The sequence below is a fragment of the Strigops habroptila genome, chromosome Z (genome assembly GCF_004027225.2).
Source record: "Strigops habroptila isolate Jane chromosome Z, bStrHab1.2.pri, whole genome shotgun sequence".
Taxonomy (NCBI): Eukaryota; Metazoa; Chordata; class Aves; order Psittaciformes; family Psittacidae; genus Strigops; species Strigops habroptila.
Genome location: NC_044302.2, coordinates 91,615,763 through 91,642,985, shown reverse-complemented (window position 1 = coordinate 91,642,985; position 27,223 = coordinate 91,615,763). Strand labels below are relative to the sequence as shown.

The following is a 27,223-nucleotide window of genomic DNA, read 5'->3' as shown; positions in this document are numbered from 1 at the left end:
CCTCTGCACAGCCCCTCTAACGCAGCATGTGGCCCCCTCCCCGCGCTTTGACCCAGCCCCTCTGATTGCTTCCATGTGTTGGCACCTCCCGATCCCAGTGCTCAGCGCCAGCGGCCCAACAAGATCCAGATGGGGAGGGTGGAAATGGAGGCAGCGGCAGCACGGGGAGCACGAGGAGCAGAGCCAGCGCAGGGTGGGTCCCTGCTCCTGCCCTGCTGGGGAGGTGCTTCACTTCCAACGGGGCCCCTGGGCTGCCCTTGAACCCTCTGGAGTGGGGGACACCTTCTGAAAGGGTCCTCATGGAGATCGGAATGGAGGGAACTGGGACACGGTTATGCCTATTGCAATGGCTTGCATGCCCATGGACCCCTCTGCCCTTGCTGGGTGTCCCTGCACTCCCACCCCAGCTGCAGGGGCATGGGGGCTGCCCGTGCCATTGCTTGGCTTTGCAGGATCCCGGCCCCTCATTGCCCCTCACCCTTACTTGTCCTGGATGGAGGAGATGGGAGTCAGCCCTGCAGCTACAGTGTGCTACTGGGGTGGCATCATCCTTGGACAGGAGCAGGGCTCTCCACGGAGCAAGTAAGGCAGGTCACAAAGCTGGGACGTGTAAGGGGACAGATTCTTCTGGACCCAACAGCCACATCCCTTCTCTCAGGGACAACCCAGAACTTACCAGCTCCAGATGCTCTGGTCCCTGGCATCCAACCTAGTCACCACACTTTCTGATGTGCCATGGTCACCCTTGTCTCACCTCAGTCCCCAGCATATCACGAGCAGCGCTTTCCACTTGGAAACCTGCTATTATCACCAGCAAATCCCACTCCCCTGCCACTACAGAGGAGCTCAGAGCTCTGTTTGTCCATAGGATGTTGTTGAACACGGGTGATGTCCATCTCATAGCTGTGGCTCCAGTATTTGCACAATGAGCTCTGGTTTCCCGGCACCTGGTGCTGGTTTAGAGGCTGACGGCTGCTTGAGACACACAACAATGGCTCTGGCCCCCGTATCCTGCCTTATAAACTCCAGAAAGCCCAGGCATGCTCCAAACAGAAGGGTGTTGCTGCTGGCTGGGGGAAGCGAAGACCACCAGAGCCTCACATGTCCACGAAGGAACGTGTGCCTGCATTGTGCAAGCTCAGGTGGGTATATAAGAAATGACAGGCAGAAGTGACCCACAGCAGTGCTGTCCCCATGTGCCAAGCCCTGTGTGGCCTTTCATAGCCTGGGCTTGACAGGTCAGGTAGTGAGGACACCCAGTTCCAGTAACCAGGGCAGCTTAAGGGCAGAAGATGCTCACCTCGTGCTCATCACTGTATCCCACTTCCCTTGGCGCTGAAGGGTGACCCTTTTCCTCTCTGATGGAAGCTTTAGAGATGAGACATGCTGCCATCTGGCAGCAGGAGATACCATGAGCAGATGAGAGGTCTGCATGCCACCACGAAGTCTGGTGGGATGCCCCATGGCTCACCTACTGCCCCAGCAGCCTGTAAATATGACACACGGACATCAGCGACCAAAAGGAAGCAGCAAGTTCAGTGCTTGTCAGGGCTAAAGATGCTTGGTGCTGGATGCTGCACTCCCAGCTGCCAGCGGGGAGGATGGACATGGGCAAACAGGGCTTTCCACTAGGTGCAAGGGGAGGGCGGGCATGAACAGCAATCTGGGATAAAGGAGAGGGCTCCAGATGCCAAAGTCAACTTTGCCTTCAAACTGTGGAGAAGAAAAACAGGAAGGGACCATGAGAGCAGTCGCAGTGCCGGCACCACCCTGTTCCACTGCGGGGCCAGGGCACTTCCTTCAAGGCTTGGGCTCTTTGGTAGCTCACACAGTGAGCAGGAGGCTTCCTGCTGCAGGCTGGAGCCCTGTCCCGAGTAGGCAGAGGCACTTCCAAGCTTGCTGCTGTATCCCACCCTCCCCGGGCGGATGCTGGGCCAGTATCACTGGGGGAGCTGCTGCAACCCAGGCCTGGAGATGCTGAGGCTGTGCAAGGTCAAAGCAGCCTTTCGGCTGCATCCACAAGGAGCAGGGATGGGTCGGTCCAGCTTCCTGGCATGGGGCAGGGATCAGCCAAAGCCCAGCAGAAGAACATGGCCTGAGTCCTGCTGAGGGTAAAACACTTGCAGCAGGCAATGCTATGCTGCAGGGAAGGTCCTCAGCATCGAGGTGTGGAAAGGTCCATGCCCATCCATCCAGCACAGGGTGGCCCCAGTCCAGAGCATCTCTCAGGCAGGGGCTGAGGTGCGCTAGCCACCCAGCTGAGTGCAGGGCTTGTTTGGGAAAACAATAAACCTGGGCAAGAGCCTTTGCATCAGGGTACTGGATGTGGATGGATGTGCAGTGGTTCCTTTGACTGCACCAGCCCTGCTAAATCCAAGCTGTCCCTCATGCTTAGCTCCTCCTGTCCCTGCCTCGCTGGCAGGATCAACACGGATCTTGCAGCAGAGGAGGCGGGTTGCACAGGACTGTGAAGCAAAACAGTCTCAATTTACCTCTCATGGCTGCTCCAGCTTCCTTCTCCACCACGTCCTGAGCCAAGGAAAGAAGTAAAAGCAGCTCCAGCAGATCATGGAAACTGTAGGGACATGAAACATATATATCACAAGGAAAGGGTGTGTATATAGTCAGTGGTTCAGCAGGGAGGGAAGGATGCACTGATTGAGGGAAAGAGCTGTGCAGATTTTTAGGTGTATGCATGGATCACGTGGAGAAGGAAGGGATGGATATATGTATGGATGCATGGATGTATGGATGGATAGGTAGTTTGGACACCCAAATACCATCCTAAGCATCAAAGATGCTCATTATGCAGTGGTGACTTGTGAAGACAGCTGGGAGGCCAAGTGTGTAATGGAGGCCCAGAGGGAGAGCAAGAATGGTGTTTGGGAGGAAGTCCCAGGTACGACCCATATACCCAGTCCCCATGGAAGTGCCATCACAGCCGTCATGAGGAGACAGAGCTCAGATTGTTACCAGTACAAGTCCAGAGAGTGTCAGGGAAAGCTTCCCATTTCCAGAGGGACAGCATCCACTTCAGGAGCCGCTTCCATCTCAAGCTGTCCGGGCAGTGGGAGTTGAGGAGCAGCAGGGATGTACCCAGGGGACACAGTGAATCCAAACACAAATGTTTTAAAAACCCTAAGTGCTAAGCATTCATCCAGTCCATAGCTTTCATCTCACCTGCACATGGGATAACTCTGAATGGGGTCTTGCTAGAAGGTCCAAGCATGCAGCCTGGTGGAGACCCCTGAGATCACTCATGCTCTCTCTTCATTTGCCTTACTTTCTAGTTGCCACAGACCTGCAAACTTACCCATCATCCACTCTTTCCTGAAAGAAAGAAGGGGAGACATCACTTGCCAGGCCAGATGTGCTGGCACCCAAACAGATGTGGAGAGGGGAGGGACTGAGACATCTCTTTCTGCTGCCCCATTGCAGGCTTCTCCCTGCAGGAATGGATTCTTTCTTTCTTTGCTTGCTGGGGCTGGCCTCTTCCCTGCCTCGAGGATGCTTTTGGTCTTTCATAGCCAGGAAGCACCAAGCATGTGGCCACAGAGATTCTGGGAGGCTAAAGCCAGCAGCTTAGCTGTTCCCAAGCGCTGCTGCTCATGATGCTCTCAGGAAACGGCTGCTCTCTTCTGAAAGCAGCAGCAGCAGCACTTTGGATGAGCTCACCGAGCCCAGGACTTGCCTGCCAGCTTGTATTGCACTGAAAACAGTCCTGTTGTCCAAGCACAAACTCCCAGTGTTTTGTGTTCCATGAAGCGTGGTGGCATTGGTCATTGTCACTGCTTTTCACAGCAGTGCCCCCTGTCATTCCCCATGTGCACATATCATAATAATAGAATCACGAGTTGGTTTGTGTTGGAAGTGACTTTAAAGCTCATCCAGTTCCAACCCCCTGACACGGGCAGGGACACCTTCCACTAGAGCAGGTTGCTCCAAGCCCCTGTGTCCAACCTGGCCTTGAACACTGCCAGGGATGGGGCAGCCACAGCTTCTCTGGGCACCCTCTGGCAGCACCTCAGCACCCTCACAGGGAAAAACTTCTCCCTCCTATGCTGTGCAGTGTGAGGACCGTATCTCCTCGATGCTGCCATCTCATTTGCTCAGAGGAGGTGATCTCTTCCCTTCCCCACAGCAGGAACTCCATCTTCTCCTCCAGCTGCATCCAGAGCTGTGGGGACTGAAACAAGAGCAGGACACACTTCGGGAGCTTCCCTTGGGAGGGACAGGCCAGAGTTAAGTGTCACTCTGGGAGTCTCCTGTAGCTTTGCAGGGTTACAACACACAGGGCCTTTCCAGCAAATAAGCAACTCCCAGCCTTTGCACCACACTGGGACATCCACCAGATGTGGCAGTGGCTGAGCTCCACATAGTGCTGGGCACTGGCATAGTGCTGATGGATATGGAAGTGGTAAGGTGCTAAAAGTGCCAGGTTTGTGTCAACACATGGGATCTCCTGGAGAATGCTCAGGAGGATCTGCTGCCCTGGAAGGCACTGATCCCCAGGGGAATGCTAATCTGGAAGGCACCAATACATGAGAGCTGGAAAGCACTGATGCCAGGGAGGATGCTGACCTAAAAGGACACTGATTGCATCAGGAATGCTGGGGATGCCAACCTGGAAAGCACTGGTCCCCACGAGGATGCTGATCTAGAAAGCACTAATCCCCAATGGCATACCAACCTGGAAGGCATCATTTATCCAGGACACAGTGCTTTCTCCTCTATTAAAGAGCATATTTTTCATGTTATGCTGAGCACCAGCTCATCCACAGGCCACTCCAAGAGCTCGGGCTGTGAATCCACGCTCAGGGAGGCATCCATGGCTGGCTGCAAAGAGCATGGAGAGATACCTGCAGGAAGCTGAGCCAGAACCAGCTCTCTCAATTTCCCTCCTTCCCAGAGCTCCCTGCCGGGTTTCGAAGCTGCTGACCAGCTACCGGCAGGGGGGAGCATGATCCACAGCTCCTGCCTAAACAATCCCAAGCCCCATCCTCCTGCAAGCAAGAGGGATGCCCAGACCCTATTTTCCCACTAGATGGCAAACACTGCCTTCGAAACAGCCTTTGGAGGAATTACGCCTTCCTGGGAAGGATGAGAAAACCATTCCTCAGGGCAAAGCCTGAAAGGGCCTGAAGCTGCTCGGGAGTGGGGCAGGGACCCCTGGCATGCTCCTCATTTTGGTTTTTTCCCATCATTTCTTAAACTGTTTCCTTTCCCACCCTCCTGGTTTCTCCCTGGTCCTGGAAAACCCGTGCCTTGCCCTGTACTGGTGGAGCTGAGCACCCAGGACATGCAGGAGAGGCATCTGGTTAACCCTGGGTAGCACCTTGAGCTCCTACAACCACAAAGTGAAACCCAGAAGCTTTGCTGGTAGTTAATTACACTGTGGTTTACAAGCCAAATTCTTATTCCTCCATGCAAGCCCCCAGGTCCATGGGCAAGCTGGGTATAAATAAAGGAGGCAGGGATGAAGGCGGCGCAGGTGGACGTACACACTTGCCTAAGATCTTCTGCCAGCTCAGATGTGTTTCCAGGCTAGTGCATGTTTGTTTGAATTCAGGCCCAGGTTTTCTCATTGTCTCAGTATTCACCTTGTGCAGTTTGCGCGCTTGCTGCTGGCTGCGCTATTGCAGTGTGGTTTAACGTGATGTGTCACAGCTAATGAAGGAGCTGACTGTGGATGGTAAATGTTTGAAGTGGATAAATCAAGCCAGTTGGGCAATGTCAAGAGAGAAGCGTGTCGCCTCAGCTCTGTCCTGTGCGGGAGAGGGTCTGTGGAAGGATCAGCATCTCGTAGCATGAGATAAGGGTAAAGACACTGAATGCAGATCCTCCTGCCGACTCCCCAGACCAATGTGTAGGTACCCTCACCTGGGAGAATAAAACAGCCCTTAAGAGGATGATTTTGTTTCTGAAACAAAGACCTTTGAGTGTCTAGGGGTTATGGAAGCCACCTCCTGTGCAGAGACACAGAACAAGAAGTAAATCATGCTGCTCAAAGCACTCCTTGGAGTACCTCAACAGGACTCTTGGCCATTCAACAGCATGCTGCCTGCTTTTGTGGCAAACCTAGGACTGCAGAGCTCAGCAGTACCTTCACAGGAGCCCCAGGGAACCCCAGAGGCCATGTCCCCGATGGCAGCCCACACCAAGCATTAACCAGGTGATGGCAGCAGCTCTATTTCCTCCACAAAGCACTATGGAACCCTCCTTCTGGCAGCATCCTCTGCCCCTGCTGCCTCAGTTTCCTGCCTGGGGACATCGTTTGGTGTCATTTACACTTGGGTGAAAAGGGTCCTTCAGGCGTCCTGGCCAACTTCCTTCAGGAAGAGATTATTGCCTCTTCCTCTGTGAAGGCTGGGAAGTCCCTCTCGGGACTATTTATGACCAGAGAAAGATGTGGAAAACGAAAGAAAAAGAGTGACTGAGGAATAGAAACTGGGGGAGCTGCCAGGAGCTGGTCTGTAGCATGTGGCTCAGTGCAGCAAGCCACTGACCCACCACAGCAACCACTGAAGCACCAGCAGAGCAGGTAGAAATCCCTTCTGGCCCTTTCCAGCTTAGCCAGGCTCCCTGCCAGTCCTGGTGTTGGCATGTGCTGATGCCTCGGGATATGGGATCAGGAGCAGCGACAATATGATGGTGTGGGGTTTAGTGCATCTCTGTGGCCTGACGCTTCCTCACCCCTTTGCCAAACTCACAGCCTCCTGTGGCAGCAAAGCAGCACTTCAGCACAGATGTGGCTGCATCACTCTTGAAGGTGGGATTTTCAGCTCCAGGAGGGTTTGACCCTCGCTCCTGACCCAAGGACACCAAGTGATGGACAAATTCCATTGCCTAAGGATGCCACATCTTTGCCTTGATGCATGACTGATTCCAGCTTTACAGTCCAGGTCCTGGAAACAGTTCTGGCCCTTTCCTGTAGGCTCAAGGTTATGGAGTTTTAATCTTAGGTGGTTTTCACCAAGCCAATGCTTCCTGCCTCTGCATGGCATCTCTAAGCAGTTACATGCTTCAGACACTGGTGGAGCTGCACCAGAGCTAATCTGTGTAAAGAGTTGCACCTCTCTCCCCGTGGCCTTTCACAGGGGTTTGGCCATGAGCATGGTGTGGGGCAGTGGTAGCAGAGGTGAAGGGGCTTTGCCCTGCTGCTGGTAGCAGGGGCAAAGTGTCCCCTAGCACAGCCCCTTTGGAGGGCTGGAGGGCTGTGCATCCCCGTCATGCCAGTTCAGATCCCCCAGCAAGTGATGGACGACAGGCATTAGCAAGCAAGGTAGCTGAGGGAGCTGGGGAGATGCTTTTACTGTGTGTGGAGCCAAGGGATGAGCCTCTCCAGACCCAGCTGACCTTGCCCACCAGAGGGACAAAGGCAATGACCCACTACAATACTGAGAGCCTCGGCAGAAGCATCCTGCAGAAACAAACACCCGGGACTACACAAATAGGAGCAGGGACCCTGCAGATAGATCTGTGCTAGTTGGGCTTGTTCAGCCTGGAGAGGAGAATGCTCAGGCAGACCTTGGATCAGCTTCCAGTCCCTAAAGGGGACGACAGTAAATCTGGAGAGGGACATTTTACAAGGGCATGTAGTGACAGAACAAGGAGGAATGGCTTTAAACTGACAGAGGGAAGATTTAGATTAGACATGAGGGTGCTGAGGCACTGGCACAGGTTGTCCAGAGAAGCTGTGGCTGTCCCATCCCTGGCACTGTTCAAGGCCAGGTTGGACACAGGGGCTTGGAGCAAGCCCCTAGTGGAAGGTGTCCCTGCCCATAGTAGGAGATTGGAACTACATGATCTTTAAGGTCTTTTCCAACCCAAACCAGTCTGGGATTCTATGGTTCTACAAAATCAGCTCTGCTGGGGACTGCTTTCAGGCCCTGGGCCAACAGGCATGTGACACTCAGCCTCCACCTTACTAAACTCTCTTCATCCTCCTTGGCTGCACCCAAATTGCCTGTTGGGAATGATGCCCAACCTTGGGGCTAACTGGCCAGGCTAGTTAACCGGCCCAAAATCTGCCAGGAGTGATGCTGAGGGTGTTGCAGCGCAAAAGGACATTTGCTTCAGTTACTGTGACCCACACGGCCCTGCTGTCCTGCAGTGAGCACCACTATGCCTTCAGGGGGCACTAGGACAGTCAAGAAGTTCAGACCCCTACCTGTTCCATGATTAAAGATAACTGCTGAGTTAAGGGGCCCATTGGGAGGATACATGGATGGAAACACACACAAACAGTGGTTTGTGTGCCACCATTGCCAGGATGGCAGCCTGCTGCAGCCAAACAGGAGGGGTCCCAGCAAAGACCTAAGCTTCAGAGCGGAGGAAAGATGAAGGAATCAGTTGTTTTGATGTCTCAATGGGGTAGCAGGCTCCTCTTCCTGCAGGATTTTAGCTATTTGCTTGTTCCTCTTGCATAAGCACATTGGCTCTGCTCCAGGGCCAAGCTCTGCAGTCAATAACCTATCCTTTTTCATCACGATCCTTTAAATGCAGCAGTTCCTAAGCTGTGACCCGAGGATCTATAGTGAAGGTCTGACAGGTGATCTACAGACCTGCTTCACCTCTGTAGTGATGCCTGCTCTGCAGGGCTGGAAACCCATAGAGAGACGTAAGAGCTGACTGGGGTTGGGAGCCCAGAGGAAGAGTACTGGTGTCTGAAGGGTCATGGTTTCGTTTCCTCCTGAAGGCAACCACTTTGAAGAGAAATACCCAGAAATTATCTGCTGCCTTTGCTGGAGCATTGTCTACAAAGGGAAGTGCAAGTTCCCTTTGCACAGGCTCCAGCACAGCCCACGGCGACTGATACTGTGGTTCCCTCGGCATAATAATCCCCATACCCTTCCTCAAAGCACAGCTGGGATACAGAAAGAAAGTAAGAAAAGCTGAAAAAACACAGCTGCAGTGAGGCTGGGTATCAGGATGATGGGGAGCAGCAGAAACCCCATGAGGTGCAAAGAGAGGGTGCTGCCAGGTTTGCTCTGATCACACCAAGGGAAGCCCAGCTTCTCAGCGTCTCTAGGATCTGGATTTTCCATGTCACACACCTCTCCTACTCAGCTTTGCTGAGAGCTGTAAGGGGATGATTCAACCACCACTGCCCCTCTGCTCGCTGCTCAAGGCAGGATGCAGAGTGACTAAGTACCTCTCCAGCCACACAATCCATCAGCAGCAAAGGCCAAATTAGCGTCACTGATGTAAGAAGAGAGAGGGCAGGACTGACGCATGGGGGTTGCAAGTGTTCCTTCAGAGATGGGCCATGAGGATGCTTAGGCGTCTGGAGCATCTCTCTTATGAGCAGAGATTGCGGGAGCCGGGCCTGCTCAGTCTGGAGAAGAGCAGAGTGAGAGGGGATCTCATTAATGCAGATCAATATCTTGAAGGCGGGTGGCAGGAGGATGGTGCCAGACTCTTGTCAGTGGTGCCCAGCGACAGGATGAGGATCAATAAACCAAAACACAAGAAGTTTCTGTAGACATTCAAAACGCGCCTGGACGTGTTCCTGCGTAACTTGCTCTAGGTGGGCTGGAATAGATGATCTCTAGAGGTCCCTTCTAACGCTAATGATTCTATGAGTCTGTGATTCAAGGGTACGAACCTGCATCATATCAATGAGAGTATTTACGCAAATGCACCCAAGGCTGATTAATCTGCAAACCTGAGCAGCTTGTAAAAAGAGGGGTAAAGTGCTGAGTTCTCCCTTGATCATTCAGATTTACCTTCACTCATGTTTTTTTCTTTTCCCCTGAAGAGTTACCAGGCTAAGTTTGTGTATCTTGTACCCAATAAAGATATTAAAAGCCTTTTAATCTACTGCTGCATAATCAGCAGCTTATTTCACAGCGGAGGTAAACGGCGCTGGTGTGAGACATCAGCTGTACGTGGCTCGGAGCTCACTGAAAACATCCTTGATTAGCTGGGAAGCATTCAGTGGCACGCACTTGCTGCAGGCTGGGCAGGCTAACCTTGCCCCATCCCTGGCTCTCAGCATCTTCACACGAATACAATCGTAGAATCATTGATTTCCAGACTTCAAGATCATGAAGTCCAAACTCTACCCGAGGACTGCCAAGTCCACCACTAAACCGTGTCACTGAGGGCCTCATCTACACTGTTCTTGAACACTTCCAGGGATATTGACCCCACCACTGCCCTGGCCAGCCTGTTCCAATGCCTGATCAACCTCCCTGTGAAGAAATTGTTCCTAACACCCAACCTAAACCTCCCCTGGTGCAGCTTGAGTCTGTTACCTCTAGTCCTAAATGGGCCATGCACAACCTAGTGACAACTGGCCAGGCATATTAGGAGGGTGAGGTGTATTTCCAGGGTGTCAGCAGGGGTGAACCCAGGGAATGGCACTAAGGAATGTGTCTGGAGGACTAACGTGATGTCAGCTCTGAACTGGCGCAGGCTGACATGTATCAGCATGGGAGGTTAAAACGAAGTAGCAGAGACCCATCAGGATGGAGATTTTGGCTTCCTCTCATTCTGTTAGCTGCACAAGCTCTTTACCGTGAGCAGCATGGCACATAGGGATGTATCCCATGCCCATCTCCCTCTGCCTCCCTTCAGCCACTGCTGGAGCCGATGGAGGTTTGGGAGATGCTTTCTCCTTGCTCTGGGTCTATGTGAGAAGGGAGCTGTTGGGAGCAAGGCTTGTGGACCCATCCCAGCACATCACAGAGTCCTTGAGATAGCATCTCCAGCAAAGACAAGTGTTACATGACCAAAGCAGGGCTCACCTGGCATGGAGGAGCGTGGCAGTCTTCTGCTGGGATTTTAGGACAGTGGAGAGGGAAAGAGAGCACTGAAGCATTTGCCATGGCCATTGCCAGCACTCAGCACCATGGCTTGGGCTTCCTGAACACTGCAAGGAGCATCAGCATGCAGACTGCTGCGTCGTGCCAGCCACATGTGCCTGTTCAAACCACACAGGAACCCTGACTTTTACTAGTGATGTTCAGAGACTCAGACCTACACTTGACCCTGAGGACTTTACAATCTCATCTACATAGACCATGCAGGCAATGAGGGAAGAGTTGATCTGTTGCTCTGTTACACAAGGAAAGAGGAGAGAGACAAAGAGTGGCACACACAGACCATGGCAGGGCCATAGCAGAAGGATGAGCCCATTGTCACTAGGGAGCAGAGCTCTGCAGCATCATTCCTCCACGACCAAGTTGCTCCTGGAGCTCAGAGCTACAGCCATGTCTGCCTGATAAAGTCTCCAACACAGGCAGATGTCAATCTGCCCTGCTGGAACTGCTCCTCCACCATGGGACGAGCTGGTGTCTTTCTACAAGATGACCATGAACCCCTCTTGCCCCTCCAGAAATGGTGCTTGGGATGCAGTAATAGCAGCCATAAGAGATTTAGATGGAGAGCAGGTATGTCTCAATGCAGCCCCTTACTTTGTGCTCATCTGTGAGGCTTGCCATCTTCACCCCAAGCACCCCTGTCCCCACAAATCACTCTCTTTTTACACTAAAAAGGAAAAAACCCAAACCACAAACAACCAAACCACAAAGTACTCAGTATGTGCTGGAGTGACACATCATCACCTTTTTGCTCCGCAGATGTGGTCCACTCACAGCAGCACCGGCAGCCCTCTCACAAACCAGACCTATCTCCCATCAGCCTCCCTGGGCAACCAGGACTCAACTGTTCCTCTGCTGTACGGAGCTGAGAGGCCCATTGTGGTGAGCAGAGAATGACACAGGGAGCACACACAACCTCATGCATCATGTCCTGAGCCCTGGGTCCCGCTAGATAACCTCAGGCAAAGTCATCTCCAGCTTGTTTTTCTCTGCTGTGAGTTCCTGTGGATCTCTGGGATGCACTGGCATGAACCCAGGGCCGGGAATGGCCCTTTGTGACAGCTAGCCTTGGACTTTACCTGCCCAAACAAAGAGAAGAATAAGCTCGGTGGTGCCTTCCTTCTCCTTCCTGGTGGGTGGCTGCCTTTTTCTGCTGTCCGGGATTTTTCGGGAGGCAGGGACATTTGGTTAAGCATTGCTAGCACACGGCAGGGAGCCAAGAGAGCTCGTTTTCCCACAGGACACGAGGTCAAAGGACCAGCACGCTCCATCCCAGGCAGCACTCACTGCTGCTCCGCCTGCAAGCCACTTCCTCAGGATGTGAGAAACGATGGGTGGGTGAAGCCCTCCTGGGGATGAAATGCAGGGACCAGCCTCTGATGGTGGCCCTCATCCCAGCCTTGCTGGGATCCCAGCAAGCAGGGAGTTTGAGAAAGGAAGCAGCCAGGGAGCTCCATCCACTGGTCAGACACCATGGGAGACTGTGGGGCCAGTCACGACATCAACATCAGCACGAAAGGTGGGAACAGGTTAATGATACTCTGTGATGATTCAGAGGAGCAGCAGTATACTTTACAAGAATAAGCGGATGTAATAGATACTGGGTGAAATTTAGCAGTGCAAAGGGCAGAGGAACAGCAGTGCTTGGTGAGGACAGAAGCTCTATTACCCTGTCTCTCTCTCTAACTGAGACCATGACTAGATAAATAAGAAAAAGAACAAGGAACAGAGAAAACCAGATCCATTATTCCCTGCCACCCCCTCCCAGCACCCAGGAGTCACTAGTGTAGGAGTTTCCACTGGTGAAGCTTGTGTGGGTCCCATGTGCACCCACCTGTGATAGCTTTGTCCCTCCCCTGGATGCTCCCCTCAAGCACCCTGTGCTGCAGGTTTCCACGACGTACCTTCAGAGGGTTTGAAAAGGGCATTCCTGATTGCTTTAAACCTGCAGTTTAAGCCTGATAATTTCAGGGATGGACGCAGCTCATGCCAGGCTTGGGGGCGTTAGCACAGGAGCAGAAGGGTTTCATAGAGGATGTTTCGAACCAAAATTGAAGAGCTAGTCCTGGGTAAACCTCCTTGAAGCAGAAGGAGGCTTTAAAAGACCTTCAGGATTTCAGGGGGATGCAGTGCACATCTAAAGGCACTGTGGTAACATGGAGGGGAGGGAGCTCAGTGTCTTAGCAGGCTTCAATGTTATGCTCCCAGCCTGCAGTTGAGAAGTCCTGGACCTGCTGCCCTCCCAGCAGATTCCCTGTGAAGTTTACTGCCCCTGCTAACACTGTGGCCGTGCTTGGAGATGCCTGAAGGAAGGATCTGGCTGCCTTTTCTTTTCCCATCCCTCTGACTGACACCCTGATAACTCCCCCTCCCCTTGCTTTCCTGTAAGAAAGGATCCAAAAGCAAGTCTTTCCTTGGCAGGGCATGGAGCCAGCCTGCCTTATCAGACACAGAGGAGCCAGCCAGGGACTTTCCAGTCTTTGCTGCTGTGCCCTGGTAGGAATACCAACCTGGTACATTTTACTGGCTTCACAAACATCCCCAGCTCCCCTGCTCTGTGCTGCTTTTGCACTCTTGGCAGCTCTGACCCCACAGGCTCCAGCTTTACTCTTTTTGATGGCTTTTTCCTGGCCCTGGTCATCCTCTGCCTGGAAATCCTTGGACAGCAGCATCTCACAGGAAGGCTGGGAAGGAAGATGCTGCCTCTGGGGCAGTGCAGAACCCTCCAATCCAGGGGGAATCTCCCAAAGATCCAGTTACTGTGGCCTCCTCCTGCTCCCTTTGCAAGGAGCTGATAAAAAGACTCATTTGGGAATTTCTGCATTCGATATCGGAGCTGTACCCAGACTTTATCTCCTGGTTTGCAGAGAAAGCCCTTCATAGCAGATCCTTATGAAATCACTGCAGAACTACCTGCTCTCCATCTTCACACACACTGTCCGGAACAGGAGAGCAGCTTCTAGAAGAGAAGCAGCAGTGCTGAGCAGATCGGGACTGCTCATACTGGAATGTACTGACCCAGAAGGCTTGTGTGAGTGCAACCAGAAATAGCCTATGAGAGGCAAGCAGGAGGAATTCCTTCCCAGACTGAGCTGAAGGAGTTCTGGGAGCAGGGAGAGCAATGACCCTCTTGTAGCCCGCCAGAGCCCTCACAGAAAAGCACTGCAGGGTCACATTTGCAGGGGTTAATGCCCTGCTGAGAGAGTATCCTCTCTCCCTGCGTTTGCCTGCATGCAGAATGGGAAAGCCAGCAAATCTGATGCTGTAAATGAGGCAGAGCCTCTCTGGATAGCTGGAAGCTTCCCGTCACGGCCTTGTCCCAGCTGCCAGCACAGCCCATGATGAATGGCCCCGGCGTGTTCTGGCACACCACAGCCCCCCCAGCACTTACTTCAGACAGTTGCAGCACAAGGAAGACAAATGAGATCCAGAGAAACCCAGCCTGCTGTTGGCCCCCTCCGTTTCCATTTGCTTGCCTGTTTTCTCCTCTAAGGCCATGTATCTCCTTTGTTTAGGGGCATGTCTGGCTTCTGATCTTGTTCCAGATGCTTTTTTTGCTCAAGCCCTTCCTCATTTTGTTAAGGTAGTGAGCACAGACACTTCAGGGCCCACTTTGGGTAAAACTCCCTTGACTGAGATGCTTCAGGCCTTGCACCAACCCAAAACCACAGCTTCCATTTGGTACTACCCAGTGGGTCAGGCAGTGCACATCTCCTGCCAGCCAGACTGTCACAGCTGCATCCCACTCCATGACCCTCAAAACCTCACAAGGATGAGGATAAACCACCCAGGTATAATGGTCTCCACCTCTCTGAACTCTCCAAAGAGAGACAGGACCCCTCAAAGGCTTCCTTACCCCATGATCCCAGAGCTCTGCTCTTGCTCAAGCCTGGCCGAGCATCAGGATCCTGGTGATAACACCCGGGTGCTTGTCCTGCATGGTGGTAGCTTTGCACGGAACCCACTCCTGCAAGGGCAGGTGGTCTGGGAAGTATTTGGCAAGATAGGAACAGTGTGTCCTGCCAGCTAGTCCTCTAGCTTCAAACCATCCTTTATTTATCTCCGAGCAAGGCTCCACAGCTGCTTTCAAAAAGCACTTGATGCTGAGCGCTTTGGCTTTGCGTTTGCCCTGAAGAGCTCTTTTCTTTCCTCTCTTTGGGTTGCTGTCTTTTTTTTCTCAACCCAAATTCAGATTTTGATGGTGAAAAGAGCAGAGGCTGCAAAAGCCCTTGCCAGGAGCACACTAGCATGTGGCCCACATGGCAACAGCAAGGACACTGTTTTCCACCACTGATGGTTCACACTCTACCATTAGCTCCTGCACAGCCTGCTCGTCTTCAGAGAGACAACATGGATGCTACACAAGAGCTGCTTCCTTCACTCTGGCTTGCCAAGCTGTCTCCATGCTCCCAAGGCACCTTCACCACATGGGCACTAGGTCAGGTCTGGATTTGCACAAGGATTTCTTGTGGACATGGGCAGCTTCACGTCAAGCACCCAACAAATGAGTGGGGACTTCAGTGTGTGACTTCATTCTCCCTCTACTCTGGTCTCATGAGACCTCCCCCTGCAGTGCTGCATCCAGCTCTGAGGTCCCCAATACAAGAGGGATGTGGACCTGCTGGAGAGAGTCTAGAGGACGCCATAGAGATGCTCCAAGTGCTGGAGCAGCTCTGCTCTGGAGGCAGGCTGAAAGAGCTGGGCTGGTTCAGCCTGGAGAAGAGAAGGCTCGGGGGAGACCTTAGAGCAGGTTCCAGCTTCCAACAGGCCAAGGGGGAATGGCTTTAACCTGCCAGAGGGGGGATTTAGATGAGACATTATGAAGAAGCTCTTCCCTGCGAGGGTGCTGAGGCTCTGGCTCAGGATGCCCAGAGAAGCTGTGGCTGCCCCATCCCTGGCAGTGTTCAAGGCCAGGTTCGACACAGGGGCTTGGAGCAACCTGCTCTAGTGGAAGGTGCCCCTGCCCATGGCGGGGGGTTGGAACTGGGTGAGCTGTAAGGTCCCTTCCAACCCAAACCACTCTGTGATTCTATGATTCCATCCTTCCACCTCCACCTTCTAGAGGGGTTCCCAACATGACCATCTCTGTGACTTCATGCAGCCCTCAGAGGAATAAGCATAAGGCAGAGGAAACCCACCTCACACACTGGCAACCTAGTAGTAGGCCAGAATAACAGAGAGGGGGAAAGAATTAAGAAAGACTGGCCCTGGTCTTCTAGTCCATCCTGTGCTGAGTGAGGGCCAGCACTACTTAGAGCTTTCTGACAGCAGTGGCCTGACCGTAAGTTTACGGCAGCGGAGATGCAGCACTTCTTCAGCTGCCTCTTCCTGCAAAATAGAATTTCCCCGTGAAGCCTGACCCCAGGGGCCCCGGTAGCTTCTTGACCTATTGAAGTAAACTCAGAGAGTACTTTTTTCACTTTCTCTCTGCAGTATCTCTCTGTGCACTTGGAGAACATCTTATCTCTTACTGGAAGCAGGGTAAACCCAAGCTCCTTCAGCATGTGCTTGGAGGCAGGGTCATCCAGACCTCTGACCAAACACTGCTCTCCTCCACAAGCCTCCCCAGTGGGTACACACTCTTCCAGAGCCCAGTTGTCCCATCTGGACCACCTCTCCCAGAGAAGCTGTGGCTGCCCCATCCCTGCAGTGTTCAAGGCCAGGCTGGACAGGGCTTGGAGTAACCTGTCTAGTGGAAGGTGTCCCTGCCCGTGGCAGGGGGTTGGAACTGGATGAGCTTTAAGATCCCTTCCAACCCAAACCATCCTATTCACTCTATTGAACAAAGCTCAAAGTTAAATTAAAACAGTTATCCCTGCCAGAAGGGAAGGTGACAGGGCCTGGATGCAGTGGCAACAAGTTGCAGGTCATGTACCCCCTTGTCCTCATCCCACTAGGTGCAATGCAGCCTCTGTTTCTCCCCTTACCACTGCAAGTTGGGCTGGAGATCTGAGCACCTCTTGGCATGAGGTTGACTCACAAATGGCTCTTTGTGGTGATTTTTTGCTTTAGTTGGCAGCAACATAGTTTTAAACACCGGTTCTACAAAATCTGAGCATGCCAGGAGATGCTAATTTTTGGAAGAGGCCACCTGCACTGGATTTGCTAGCAGCAGGGCTAGTGAGAAGTTTAGCTTGAAACCAGGCCAAGGTAGAGAGAGCTTCCTCCTGCCACTTGCTGTCATGCCGCAAGATATCTACTGCTCCTGGTGTCTGTGATGAGATATGGGGCAGCTCAAACAGGGTAGAGCCTACCCTAAGTGAGAAGTGAAGAGTTGAATGCCAGCATCTCCAGGACCTGCTGCCACGCCCAAGCTAACTGAATCATAGACTCACACAGTCATAGAATGGTTTGGGTTGGAAGGGACCTTAAAGCTCACCCAATTCCAACCCCCTGCCACGGGCAGGGACACCTTCCACTAGAGCAGATTGCTCCAAGCCCCTGTGTCCAACCTGGCCTTGAACACTGCCAGGGATGGGGCAGCCACAGCTTCTCTGGGCAACCTGTTCCCATAGCAAAGAGCCATTGAAGAGCAGGGACGCAGCCTTTGGAGACAACGGAGATCAACCTGATGGACTTCAGCCCTGCTTTCATCCCAGGCAGGCAGTGAAACCCACAGCCCTGCTGGCTCCAACACTGGGAATTCCCTGTGATATCTGGCCTTGGCAGGGACAGAGGAGAATGCTGGAGCATTGCACAGTAAGTGGGAAATGAAACCAAGCACTGTGAGAAGAGGGCAATTCTGTAGCTGTAGCATACACAGGACACTTCTGCTTTTGTTCTTTGCTGTCACCCGTCACTGTAAATGCTGACTGGTGCCTTTGTAAAAGCAATGTTAATTAGATAAAAGGGTGGGAAGCTACAAGTTGCAGGGTCTTTCGAGGAAAGCACTTGATTTCTCCACCAAAGACCACCTCAGCAGCTCACAAGACTTCTGATAGTAAATGCTGCTTTTCTGGAGCATCATTCCCCCCAGAGAGAGTAGAAAGTCACGGCCTGATAAGTTAAACAAGATTAAGGAATGTGCATGTAAACACAGTTGTGTGCTTGCGATGAGGGGACAGCCAGTGCTCATCCCACCAGAGAAGGGGTTTTCCCAGCCAGAACATCTGCAAGAAAGAAAATCTTTCTGCTTTCTGTGGGAAACTGGAGAAGAGCGAGATGTATTTGTGGAGGAGGCAGACCGAAGCTGCAGAGCCAAACAGCCCCAAGGCAAATAGGCATATCACACCTAGCACACCTGCAGGGACACAACAAAACTGGCAAATCCCTCCAGGCAGGCACAGAATAGCCACCACTGGAGCAAGAAGAGTCCAAGGAAACTGGGCAGAAACTGAGAAGCACGGGGCCAAGAGACAGAGGGAAAAGGAGGCCACAGGGTTAGATGTTTGCACTTGGTAGAGCTAAACAAGGACCATAGGAAGAGCTTCTGAGTGTGCCTGACTTCTATAGGAATACTCTATCTCTCTCTTTCTATCCCACACAAGGAAAGAATTTTCATGGTTATGGGTTTAATGCATGCCAACCAGCCTTGGGCTTTGCATCAACTTCTTAAGCTCATGAGAAGCTCCAAAATCTTCTCTTCTTTGCTGTTGCCCTTGCCTGGTCCTTGCCCCATGGTTATCCCTCCCATCTGCTCCCAAGCAGAGCTAATGGAGCTCACAGATCTTCATTAGTCCCCTCCAAGCCCCATTCCTTCAGTCTGAGATGGCTGGTGCCACCTCACCTCAACCTGCTACAGACTGAGCTCTGTTTTGCCATGGAGACATGCTGGTTTGCTGCGGTTGCAGAGCAATTGAGGAAAGGATGGAGGGCAGGTTCTCCCCAACCTCCTGTCCAGGGGGCACACTGTGGGGAGCAGAGAAAACATTATCTAGAGGTACAGATAAGCGGGAAAGCAGGAGGGAGAGGTAGGGAGCGCCACAGAAATGTCACTAAGTCTCTCACAACTGCCTACAGGTTCATTGGGAGTGATGGGCAATGGGGAAGGTACTTTCCAGAGACTTCTGGCAAGAGGACAAGTCTCCTATCTGCTTTTCCTCCTGGTTTTCTCTTTAATCTCCAGTTTTTACTTCTACTGTGCATGAAGAGAAGATGGGTGCATCTGAGGGCAGAGACTATGAGTCCCCCCTCCCTTTCCAAAGGGTGCTTTGAGCCCTGGAATCTGGTCAAGGGTGCGCCTGGCTTATGGCTTACGGCTTAGCCTACACTGCAATGAGCTGTAGTACCTGAAACTTGCAAAAGCACAGAGCTAGGCCCTGCATGGGCACAAGGGTCCCCCCATCAGACAACTTCTGGGCTCAGTTTGTTTTCCGGGACTCAGGCCAAGAAGAGCACCCTGGTCCCATGCTCCAGTCCTGAGGATCAGAGCATGGAGGTGCAGGATGGGCGATACCACGAGGAAGAATTCAGCTGCAGGATGGAACCAGCTCCTTCTCGGAGCCCCACAGCCTGGCCAAGGGTCCTGGCATCTTCCCATAAGACAAATCTCAGCAGAAAGTGTCCAGACAAGCAGCATTGGTGATGACATGCTGGGAATGAGAGGGGAGCAAGCAGGGGCCTGAGAGGACGAGAGATGCCAGACCTGCATCCTCTCCGTCACCCACACACATTACTGTTCAGACAAGAGCAAACAGCACAATGGGATGAGACTAAATGGGCTGTTCATCACCTGGCTCCCCACCCTTCTCAACTGTCCATGTGTCTCATCTCCTCACAAAACCCAGACAGGTCCCTGAGCCCCTGACAACTAGGTCAAGCACTAATGCTAAGGGAGGTGTGCCCACGGAAAGTAGCCTCTTGCCTTGGCACCAAGTAGAGGAGACCACCAGCACAGGGGACAACCAGCTCTTGCACTGGCAAACACGCCCAATGCATGTTCACAGCTCCCATGGACTCCTCTGCACCAGGGAGCAATATGAAGAAGCCATAAGGGCTGCAGGAGGGGGAACAGTTTTAGCCCCTGTGGTGCTTCTCAGCTTGACTGCGGCTGCATGTGAGGCTCCAGGAGCAACATACACCACACATGAGGGATGCTGGTGGCAGAAAAAGCCCCCATACATCACTTCTTTGGAGGCAAAGGTCAAAACTGGTTCCAGAAAGCATCTGGGAGGAGTACTATATTTCTCTTGCTGCAGAGAGGCAGGTGGCCGTTTTGCTGTGGTGGTCCTTGAATGGGTGGGAATGTCCATGCAGACCCTGAGACTGCAGCAGATTCTGCCTGCAGTGACTTTTGCTCTTTGAATGCAACCTGGGGATCATCCAAGACAGGGGCCTACAAGAAATCTAGAGAGGGGCTTTTGACAAGGATGTGTAGGGACAGGACAGGGGGAAATGGCTTTAAACTGAAAGGGGAAGGATTTAGGTAAGACATTAGGAAGAAGTTCTTTACTGTGAGGCCGTAGCACAGGTTGCCCAGAGAAGCTGCCCCATCCCTGGCAGTGTTCAAGGCCAGGTTGGACAGAGCTTGGAGCAACCTGCTCTAGCAGAAGGTGACCCTGCCTGTTTCAGGGGGTTGGAACTGATTGAGCTTTAAGGTCCCTTTCAATCCGAACCAGTCTGATATTCTATGGCAGGCAAGAGAGGAGTGCTTTCAAGATCCTGGCAGCCAGAGAACACCCCAAAGTGTACTCAATATTCTTGCACAGATGCAGCCTTTTCTTTCTTGCTCGGCTTTGTGCACATTCACCAGGAAAGCAGCTCTTTTGTCAGCTCCCTGGGAAAGCTTTTCAGTTATAATTATTTATAATGGCACAACATGTGAAATACAGGTCCCAGGCATGGATGAAGGACTGCAGGTGATTGCTCCAGAACACCTTACACCAAAGTGATCCCTGCACATTGCCCCAGAACTACTGAGGGCATATCTGGATCATACCACAGCAGATCCTGATGCTGCCCCACCAGTCCCTAAGGATGCATTGAGGATAGGTAAAGAGCAGGAAAAACACAGCTGGGGAGAGAAAAACAGGAGGGATTGGAACACTTTATACTGGAACTAGCTCTTGGCTGGAACTCGAGGTTTTTGACATGGCAGTGACAAGCTGCTTTCTCTAAGGAAAGTGGCTGCTTCCCCCTGAAGAGTTTGTTGACATTTGTATTAGAAAAACTCATTCTGCAGTTTATGAAACACTGAGCCCTGCTGGTTCTGACAGATTTCCAAGAATGGGGCTCTGAAACAGGGATAACTGCTGCAGGGCTGGGGGAGGGACAGACAGCCAGGACTAGGTACCTGACCCAGGACATCAATGAGGGATAAGGACAGCCTGCTGCCAGAGCTGGAACCTGGATCACATCCCCTTAAGAGCCACGGAAAACAAGGACCTGGCAGGGATCTGTGCTGAACGGCTGCATTGCTCTGAGGAGGGCACATTTACTGATCCCAGAAGAGATGGGTACAGCCATGCTCTTAGATGCAGATTGGCCAAGTGACCCCACAAACTCTGATGGAAATTGATAAACCTGCTTCCAACATCCAAGAGATGGGTGCAGGCCCCTTCCCCCTCAGCTTCCCAAGGAACTGGACACAATGCTCCTTGTCAGGTTATCTTCCAGCCAAGGATGAACCTGATCAGCCACAGGCTAAGCCCCTCTTGCAGCCTCAGGGATCCACACCAGCAGCAGCAGCTCAGCCCCAGTGCAGATCCACATGGAGCGTCCCCCCTTCCCCAACCATTGCCCCTCACAGGTCACCGAGCGAGCAGCAGGAAGGCTTCTGTCCCAACAAGCACCAGGTATCCTCCTTTCCCACTCATGCTGTTTGTCTTGGCCTCTTTTCCCATACCAGCCTTCCTCCTCTTCCTACTCCGGATTGTATTGCTGGGGCTGTCAATGTAGTTAATGAGCTGGGACAGAGCTAGTGCTCTGGGAAAGTCACACCAAGAGACAGCTGAGCCCAGAGCATTGAATGCGCACAGATATCAGGGAGCAGGGTCCCAGAGCAGGGAACACACGAAAAAGAAACCCCAGCCAGCAACTAAGGGAGCTAGCAGACCAGGGGAGGAAAGGGGCCTGGGTTAAGCTTGCATTCAACAGTGTCAGCAAAAGCCATCAGGTGCCTGGACATCCTCTGGCTTGGACAGGTCAACCACTGCACCATTGTGGATGCTGTTGTGGTTGCAATGTACCCCCAGCCTTCAGGAAGAGTCCCTGGGTTGTCTCACTCCCAGCCTGTGCCCAGGCTTGTTGGCTGTCACCAAAACCGGGCCAGGGACAGTGAAAATGATTAATGATGTGGACAGTCATGTGTGACACCGTGGTCTCTGAGAGGAAAGCATAGTGCCTGGCTGTTAGTCATGCAGATCCCACTCATCCGCATTCAGCCCATGATTCAGCTGAATGGAGCAGCCTCACTCAAACACCAAATGGATCATGCAAAAGGGCAGTGTCCAAGGGGACATTAGGTCACTTTGGGGCAGCAAGACCAAAGTCCAGGAGATCCAAGGCTCAGGAAGAAGGGGCTCAGGAGCCCCTCCATCCATGGATGTGCCCAAGTGAAGGCATCTTCTCCTGCTCCATTTTCCAAAAGCTCTTTCTCCTTGCCTACACCCCAGATACTAGCAAGCACCGAACTGCGAGGGCAATCCACACTCTGCCTCAGTTTACCTTCACTACAGGGACAAAATACCTGTTCCTGAAGTTTTTCCTTCATGTCCCATATCTCTATGGGATCTGAGAGCTCAGCCCAGCAGCTGCGCTGGTGGGACTGAAGTGTTTTGGGCTGGATGGTGCAATACTGGCACACTCCCTCCCATCCCATCTCTGCAATACAGTGCCCTGGGGACCTTCTCCAGCAGCCTGGACAAGCAACACAGAGCAGAGCGCCTGCCACAACATGGTACTAAGGTACTCTCAGGAGAAACTTGCAGCCCAGTTGCTGTAGGATGTGTCCTTCACCCTTATGAATGCCCCTTTCCCCTTCCTTGCACTCCAGCACAGCCCCCTTGCCATGCAGCATCGCAGACAGTGCTGCCTGCATACCCCACACTGGCCTTTGGGCTCAAACACAAGGCAGGTCTGCTACCCACTGGCTTTTCTTTTTATTTAACAAAATCACAGCACAGTGAAAAAAGAGGGAGAAGCAGCAACTTACATCTGTAATTGTTGTACAGAAGAGATCTAGCAGCAAATACCTGTGGCATAAACACTGCTTGTTCACACCAGGCAGGGTGTGAAAGTGGTGGCAGGCTGGAGGACCAAGGAGGAGGGCAATGTCTCTGAGGAGAGCAGGGGCTGAGGGCAACATCGCTACCCACTCTGCCACCACCGCATTACTGGCTCTATTTCTACCCATGCAAGGAGGGCAAGAGGAGAAACAGTGCAGAGAAGTCAGGGCATGAGCCTGGAAATGCATAGACCATGCTATCCCCTAGGGCATCTATGTCGTGCCACAGTGCATGGCCAGTGAGGAACATCCCCATCCCGCCCCTCCATCCCCACACTGTCCCGTCCTGGCAGCTTTTCCCAGGGATGCAGAAGGGCTCAGGCTTGGGACTGATGATAGAAACCAAAGGGATTAGACTAGTACTGGAGGTCCCAGCTGCTGTGCTGAAGGGAAGGCTGAGACACCCCAAACTCGTCTTGCAGAACAGTCCATCAAACAGCTTCCAGGCTGTGAAGGTGGTGGAGCCTCTGGTCCAGCAGCCCCTGGCTCAGCCTCACACAGGTTGCTGGGTTGCTGAGATAGAGGGAAAAGGAGAGAGCAGGCAGGGCTCTGCCCAGCCCCACACACTGGCACAAGTCCTGAAGAGGGTCAACTTGTCGCTGGACATGGAAGCAGGTTGGCTCTATTAGCTTCAGATTCACAGCTGGGAGCCGGCCCCACTCCGGATGCTGGGGCTGGCCACAGGCTTCTTCAGAGCCTATTTGCCATGGCGTTTGGCCTGGGAAAGTGGAAAACCCAGCTGTGGTGAGTGTGATCCTTGGGGCAGGAGCCTCCTCAGGGTCTCTTCCCTGTGGATAGGGTGGTCACCAAGGGATGGATGACCTTCTGTGGCCAAGCCATGGCAGTGAGGACCTGGCAGGGCTTACAAAGCACCCACTAAACTCATCGCAAGCCCGTGGCTGCATTTACTTGGGATGGAAGAGGGGCTGTGAGAAGCCAGACTGGTCCCAGGAGGAAGGATGGAGACAGAGACAAAATGTCCATGCCGCAGTAGAGCATGTCCCAGCTCTTCCCAGCAGCCCAATTACTCTGGTAAAAGCCTGTCTGGTGGTGGATAAACCCACCCCCTGGGCTGCCCCCATTCCCAGCTGAGAACAGGAATGGCTCTTACCTTCCTGGCAAAGCTGGCATCCAGCTTCTGTTGGAGACGAAGCACCCATGGGGCTTGTGGGGGTGCACAGAGGCGCTTGCCCTTTGTGGTGATGAACCTGCCAGGTCCACAGGGAAAGAGACCAAGATGAGGTGAGCAGAACACCCCAGGGATGCTCAAGCACAGGGCAAGCTCTCACCCACCTCCTCCCACACTGCCCTCCTCCATCTCTACCCAAAGACTACTTTCTTTCCTGTCTTTTGTCCCAAGTTTTGCCCTCTCGGCAGGTCCTGGTCTGACTGAGCCTTTGATCTCCAGGGTTTCTTCCCTGTTCCCTCAATTCCAAACCCAGCTCAACAGCCCTCCTCCTCCAACTCTGCTTTGCCTCCCTCCCTGCCTCCCCACAGGGTCCATCCGCTGGTCATCATCACCCTGGGGCTGTTGTCTCTTACACGGCAGCCGGGATATCGCAGCCATCCTGCACAAGCTGGAGCCAGTAATCCTGCACTATCCGACGTGGGATGAGAGTGTCCTTTGTCCGCAGGCAGCAGTCGAGGACGTTGTTCCCACCGTGCACTGGAGGAGGAACACACCATGCAGGGTGTTTGGATGTACCTTCACCCAGCCATCCCGGAGGGATGCAAATGGCTTCAGCAGCAACCCCATCGCCAGCCCACCCCACATGGATCAGTCCTGTGACAGCTTGAGGGACCCAGCTGCCTGCATTTCACTGCAGGGTAGGGGACCTCAGTCACCCTCGAAGCAAATGCTGTATTCACTGTTACTGCCCAGTGATGCTGGCAGAGCCCAGGGATGCCTGTAACCCCAGGCAGCAAGGTGTGGTGCAACACCACAAGCTATCCGGACTCCCCAGCTCCCCATACCAGAGGCCTGGTATCACCCACCCAGACGCCTGCGACCTGTGCAAACACCATGTCCAACACCAGCAGACCCTCAAAGATGAGTTGTGTGCCAACACACACCTTCCCTTCTGCTCCCAAGCCCTGCCACTTGCCCCCAGGCTGCTCTATGCCAAAGGATGCTCCCCTGGTGTGCTGGGGAGAAGGGGGTCCCGTCCCAGTGTGCGCAAGCTGGGCTAGGGCACAGGGAGGCAGGATTGCTCCATAGCCTTTCCCAAGCACAGCTTTCCAGCCCCAGTGCCCTGCAGGCTGCTTCCTGGACTTTGGGCAGGATAGAGTCCCTCTGAGACAGGTTACAAGCAGAGGATGCAGAGGGCTGCAGCAGAGCACCAGCCATGGCTCCCTCTAGAAGTCCGCTGGAAATGCAAAAGAGAGCAAGAAACCAGATCTTCTCCCTTCTGCAGGAAAGGCAGGCTGAGAGGTTCCCTCTTACCATCCAGGATACATCCCAGCATCAGGAGACTGAGGCAGAGAAGCTGCAGCTTCTGCATTTTGCTGCTGAGTGTGGCAGAGGATGGGCTGGAGGCGATGGAGAGGTTCAGGCAGGAGAGGTGAGCTCTGCACTGCTGCTGGCTTCTCCCCACTGCCTATTTATCCTTCCAGCCTGTGGCTTTCACTTTCTTTTGGAGAAGAGGGGTGGGGAGTTGCAACAAGTCTTGCCACAGGCCGGATTTTAATCTTCAAGCAGTTCCCGAATATCCCATCTGCTTTTCCCTGAAGCCAGCTGCTCTGTGGTCCCAGAGCCAAACACCCTCACCGTCAACACACTTGGCCACAGGGGCTGCAGCTCCAGGGTCCCTTTGCCCTGTGAAAGCACCCCAGGGCTCTGGGCCAACACATGAGGTGTCTCATCCCATACAATTCCCAGTCCTAGACATCTCTGGGACATTCCCATTAGATATCACATAGGATCAACTCACTGATGCTGGGGGTAGAACTTGCCTCAACCCAATTTTGGGATATGTGTTGGTACTGGGGTGACACCTGGCTCCCCCTGAGCCCCTCCATCTGATTGCAGGAGCCTGTCTGGCTCCCTCTGCCCTTCCCAGTGCCTGGCAGGGGGGGCACATCCAAAGCTGATGGATGGAGGAGAGCCCAGCCAGCATTCTCTGCTCCAGGACTGTGATCTCACACACCAAAAGACAACCTGGTTTTCAGGTGTCCCAGCAATCGGGCTCGTGGCCAAAGAGAGTTACAGAGTTTCCTGGAAACAGGTTTTCACAGCACAAGAGCAGAAACCCCCCACAGAGCCTGTGAGCACGGCGCAGGCGGCCAGCAGCTCACATGGGAACCGCAGGGAGTGAACATCAGTGTTCCCACTGCAAATATTCTAAGGAGCACGGGGATGGGGCTATTTATCCAGGGCATGGTGACTCACAACCTGCCAGTGCCACCTGCGGTGATGTTCCTTAACCAGCCTGCTTCAGCCCTGCCAACTAAATTGTGAGATGCTGAGAGCAGTGGCGTTGTGCAGCCCAGGGAAGGAATGGTGAAGGGGGTCTCACTGCCGTCAGCAGCTGCCTCAAAGGGGTTTGGAGAGATGCTTCAAAGGGGTTTGGAGAGATGCCTCAAAGGGGTTTGGAGAGATGCCTCAAAGGGGTTTGGAAAGATGCCTCAGAGGGGTTTGGAGAGATGACAGAGACAGGCTCTTCTTGGGGGCGCTCAGGAACAGGATGAGAGGCAACAGCCCCAGTTGCATCCATAGAAATTCCCACTGATAGTAGGAAAAATGTTTCCCCACAAGGGAAAAGAAATCCTAGAGCAGCATCTCCATCCCTCCACCCTCCCCTTGCTCCAGCTTTGGCCTGTCCTGGCATCTCGGTGGAAAGCGCTGCATAGCCACATGGCTATGGGGGATAGCCACATGGATATAGGGACAAATATCTACCTGGGGACAAGACACAGAGCTGGGACCTGGGGACCTCAGTGGGTCCCTCTGTACCTCTCAGCAGCAGGAGGTAGCAAGCTCTGCCGCTTCCCCACTGCACAGTAAGAAGCAAGAGGAGACTCTTACCCTTTGGCCTTACCCAGGGGCTGGTACCACTGGCCACAGTCCTCCATCCCTGCACTGGCACCAGCCTTGTGCATAGGATGGTCTCCTCCATCAGGAAAGCATCGCCTCCTGCTGTTCCTGTGTCCTGGCAAACCGGGGCTGTGCCGCAGGGGTTAGGCAGAATGAGCAGCACAAACAGGATGTGCCAGATTAACTTCAATCAGCACCTGC

The 27,223-nt window shown here is 53.2% G+C and overlaps 1 protein-coding gene across 1 annotated transcript; it reads right to left on the bottom strand.

Moving 5' to 3' along the window:
- Positions 1 to 4,749: 4,749 nt before the first annotated feature.
- Positions 4,750 to 25,517, bottom strand: LOC115601060 (C-C motif chemokine 19-like). The gene is made up of 4 exons (XM_030470577.1): positions 25,433 to 25,517; positions 24,532 to 24,655; positions 24,101 to 24,197; positions 4,750 to 4,836 (listed from the first exon to the last, which is right to left on the bottom strand). Exons 1-4 carry the CDS (start codon positions 25,488 to 25,490, stop codon positions 4,750 to 4,752), a joined length of 366 nt encoding a protein of 121 aa, XP_030326437.1. The 5' UTR covers positions 25,491 to 25,517.
- Between the last annotated feature and the right edge of the window lie 1,706 nt (positions 25,518 to 27,223).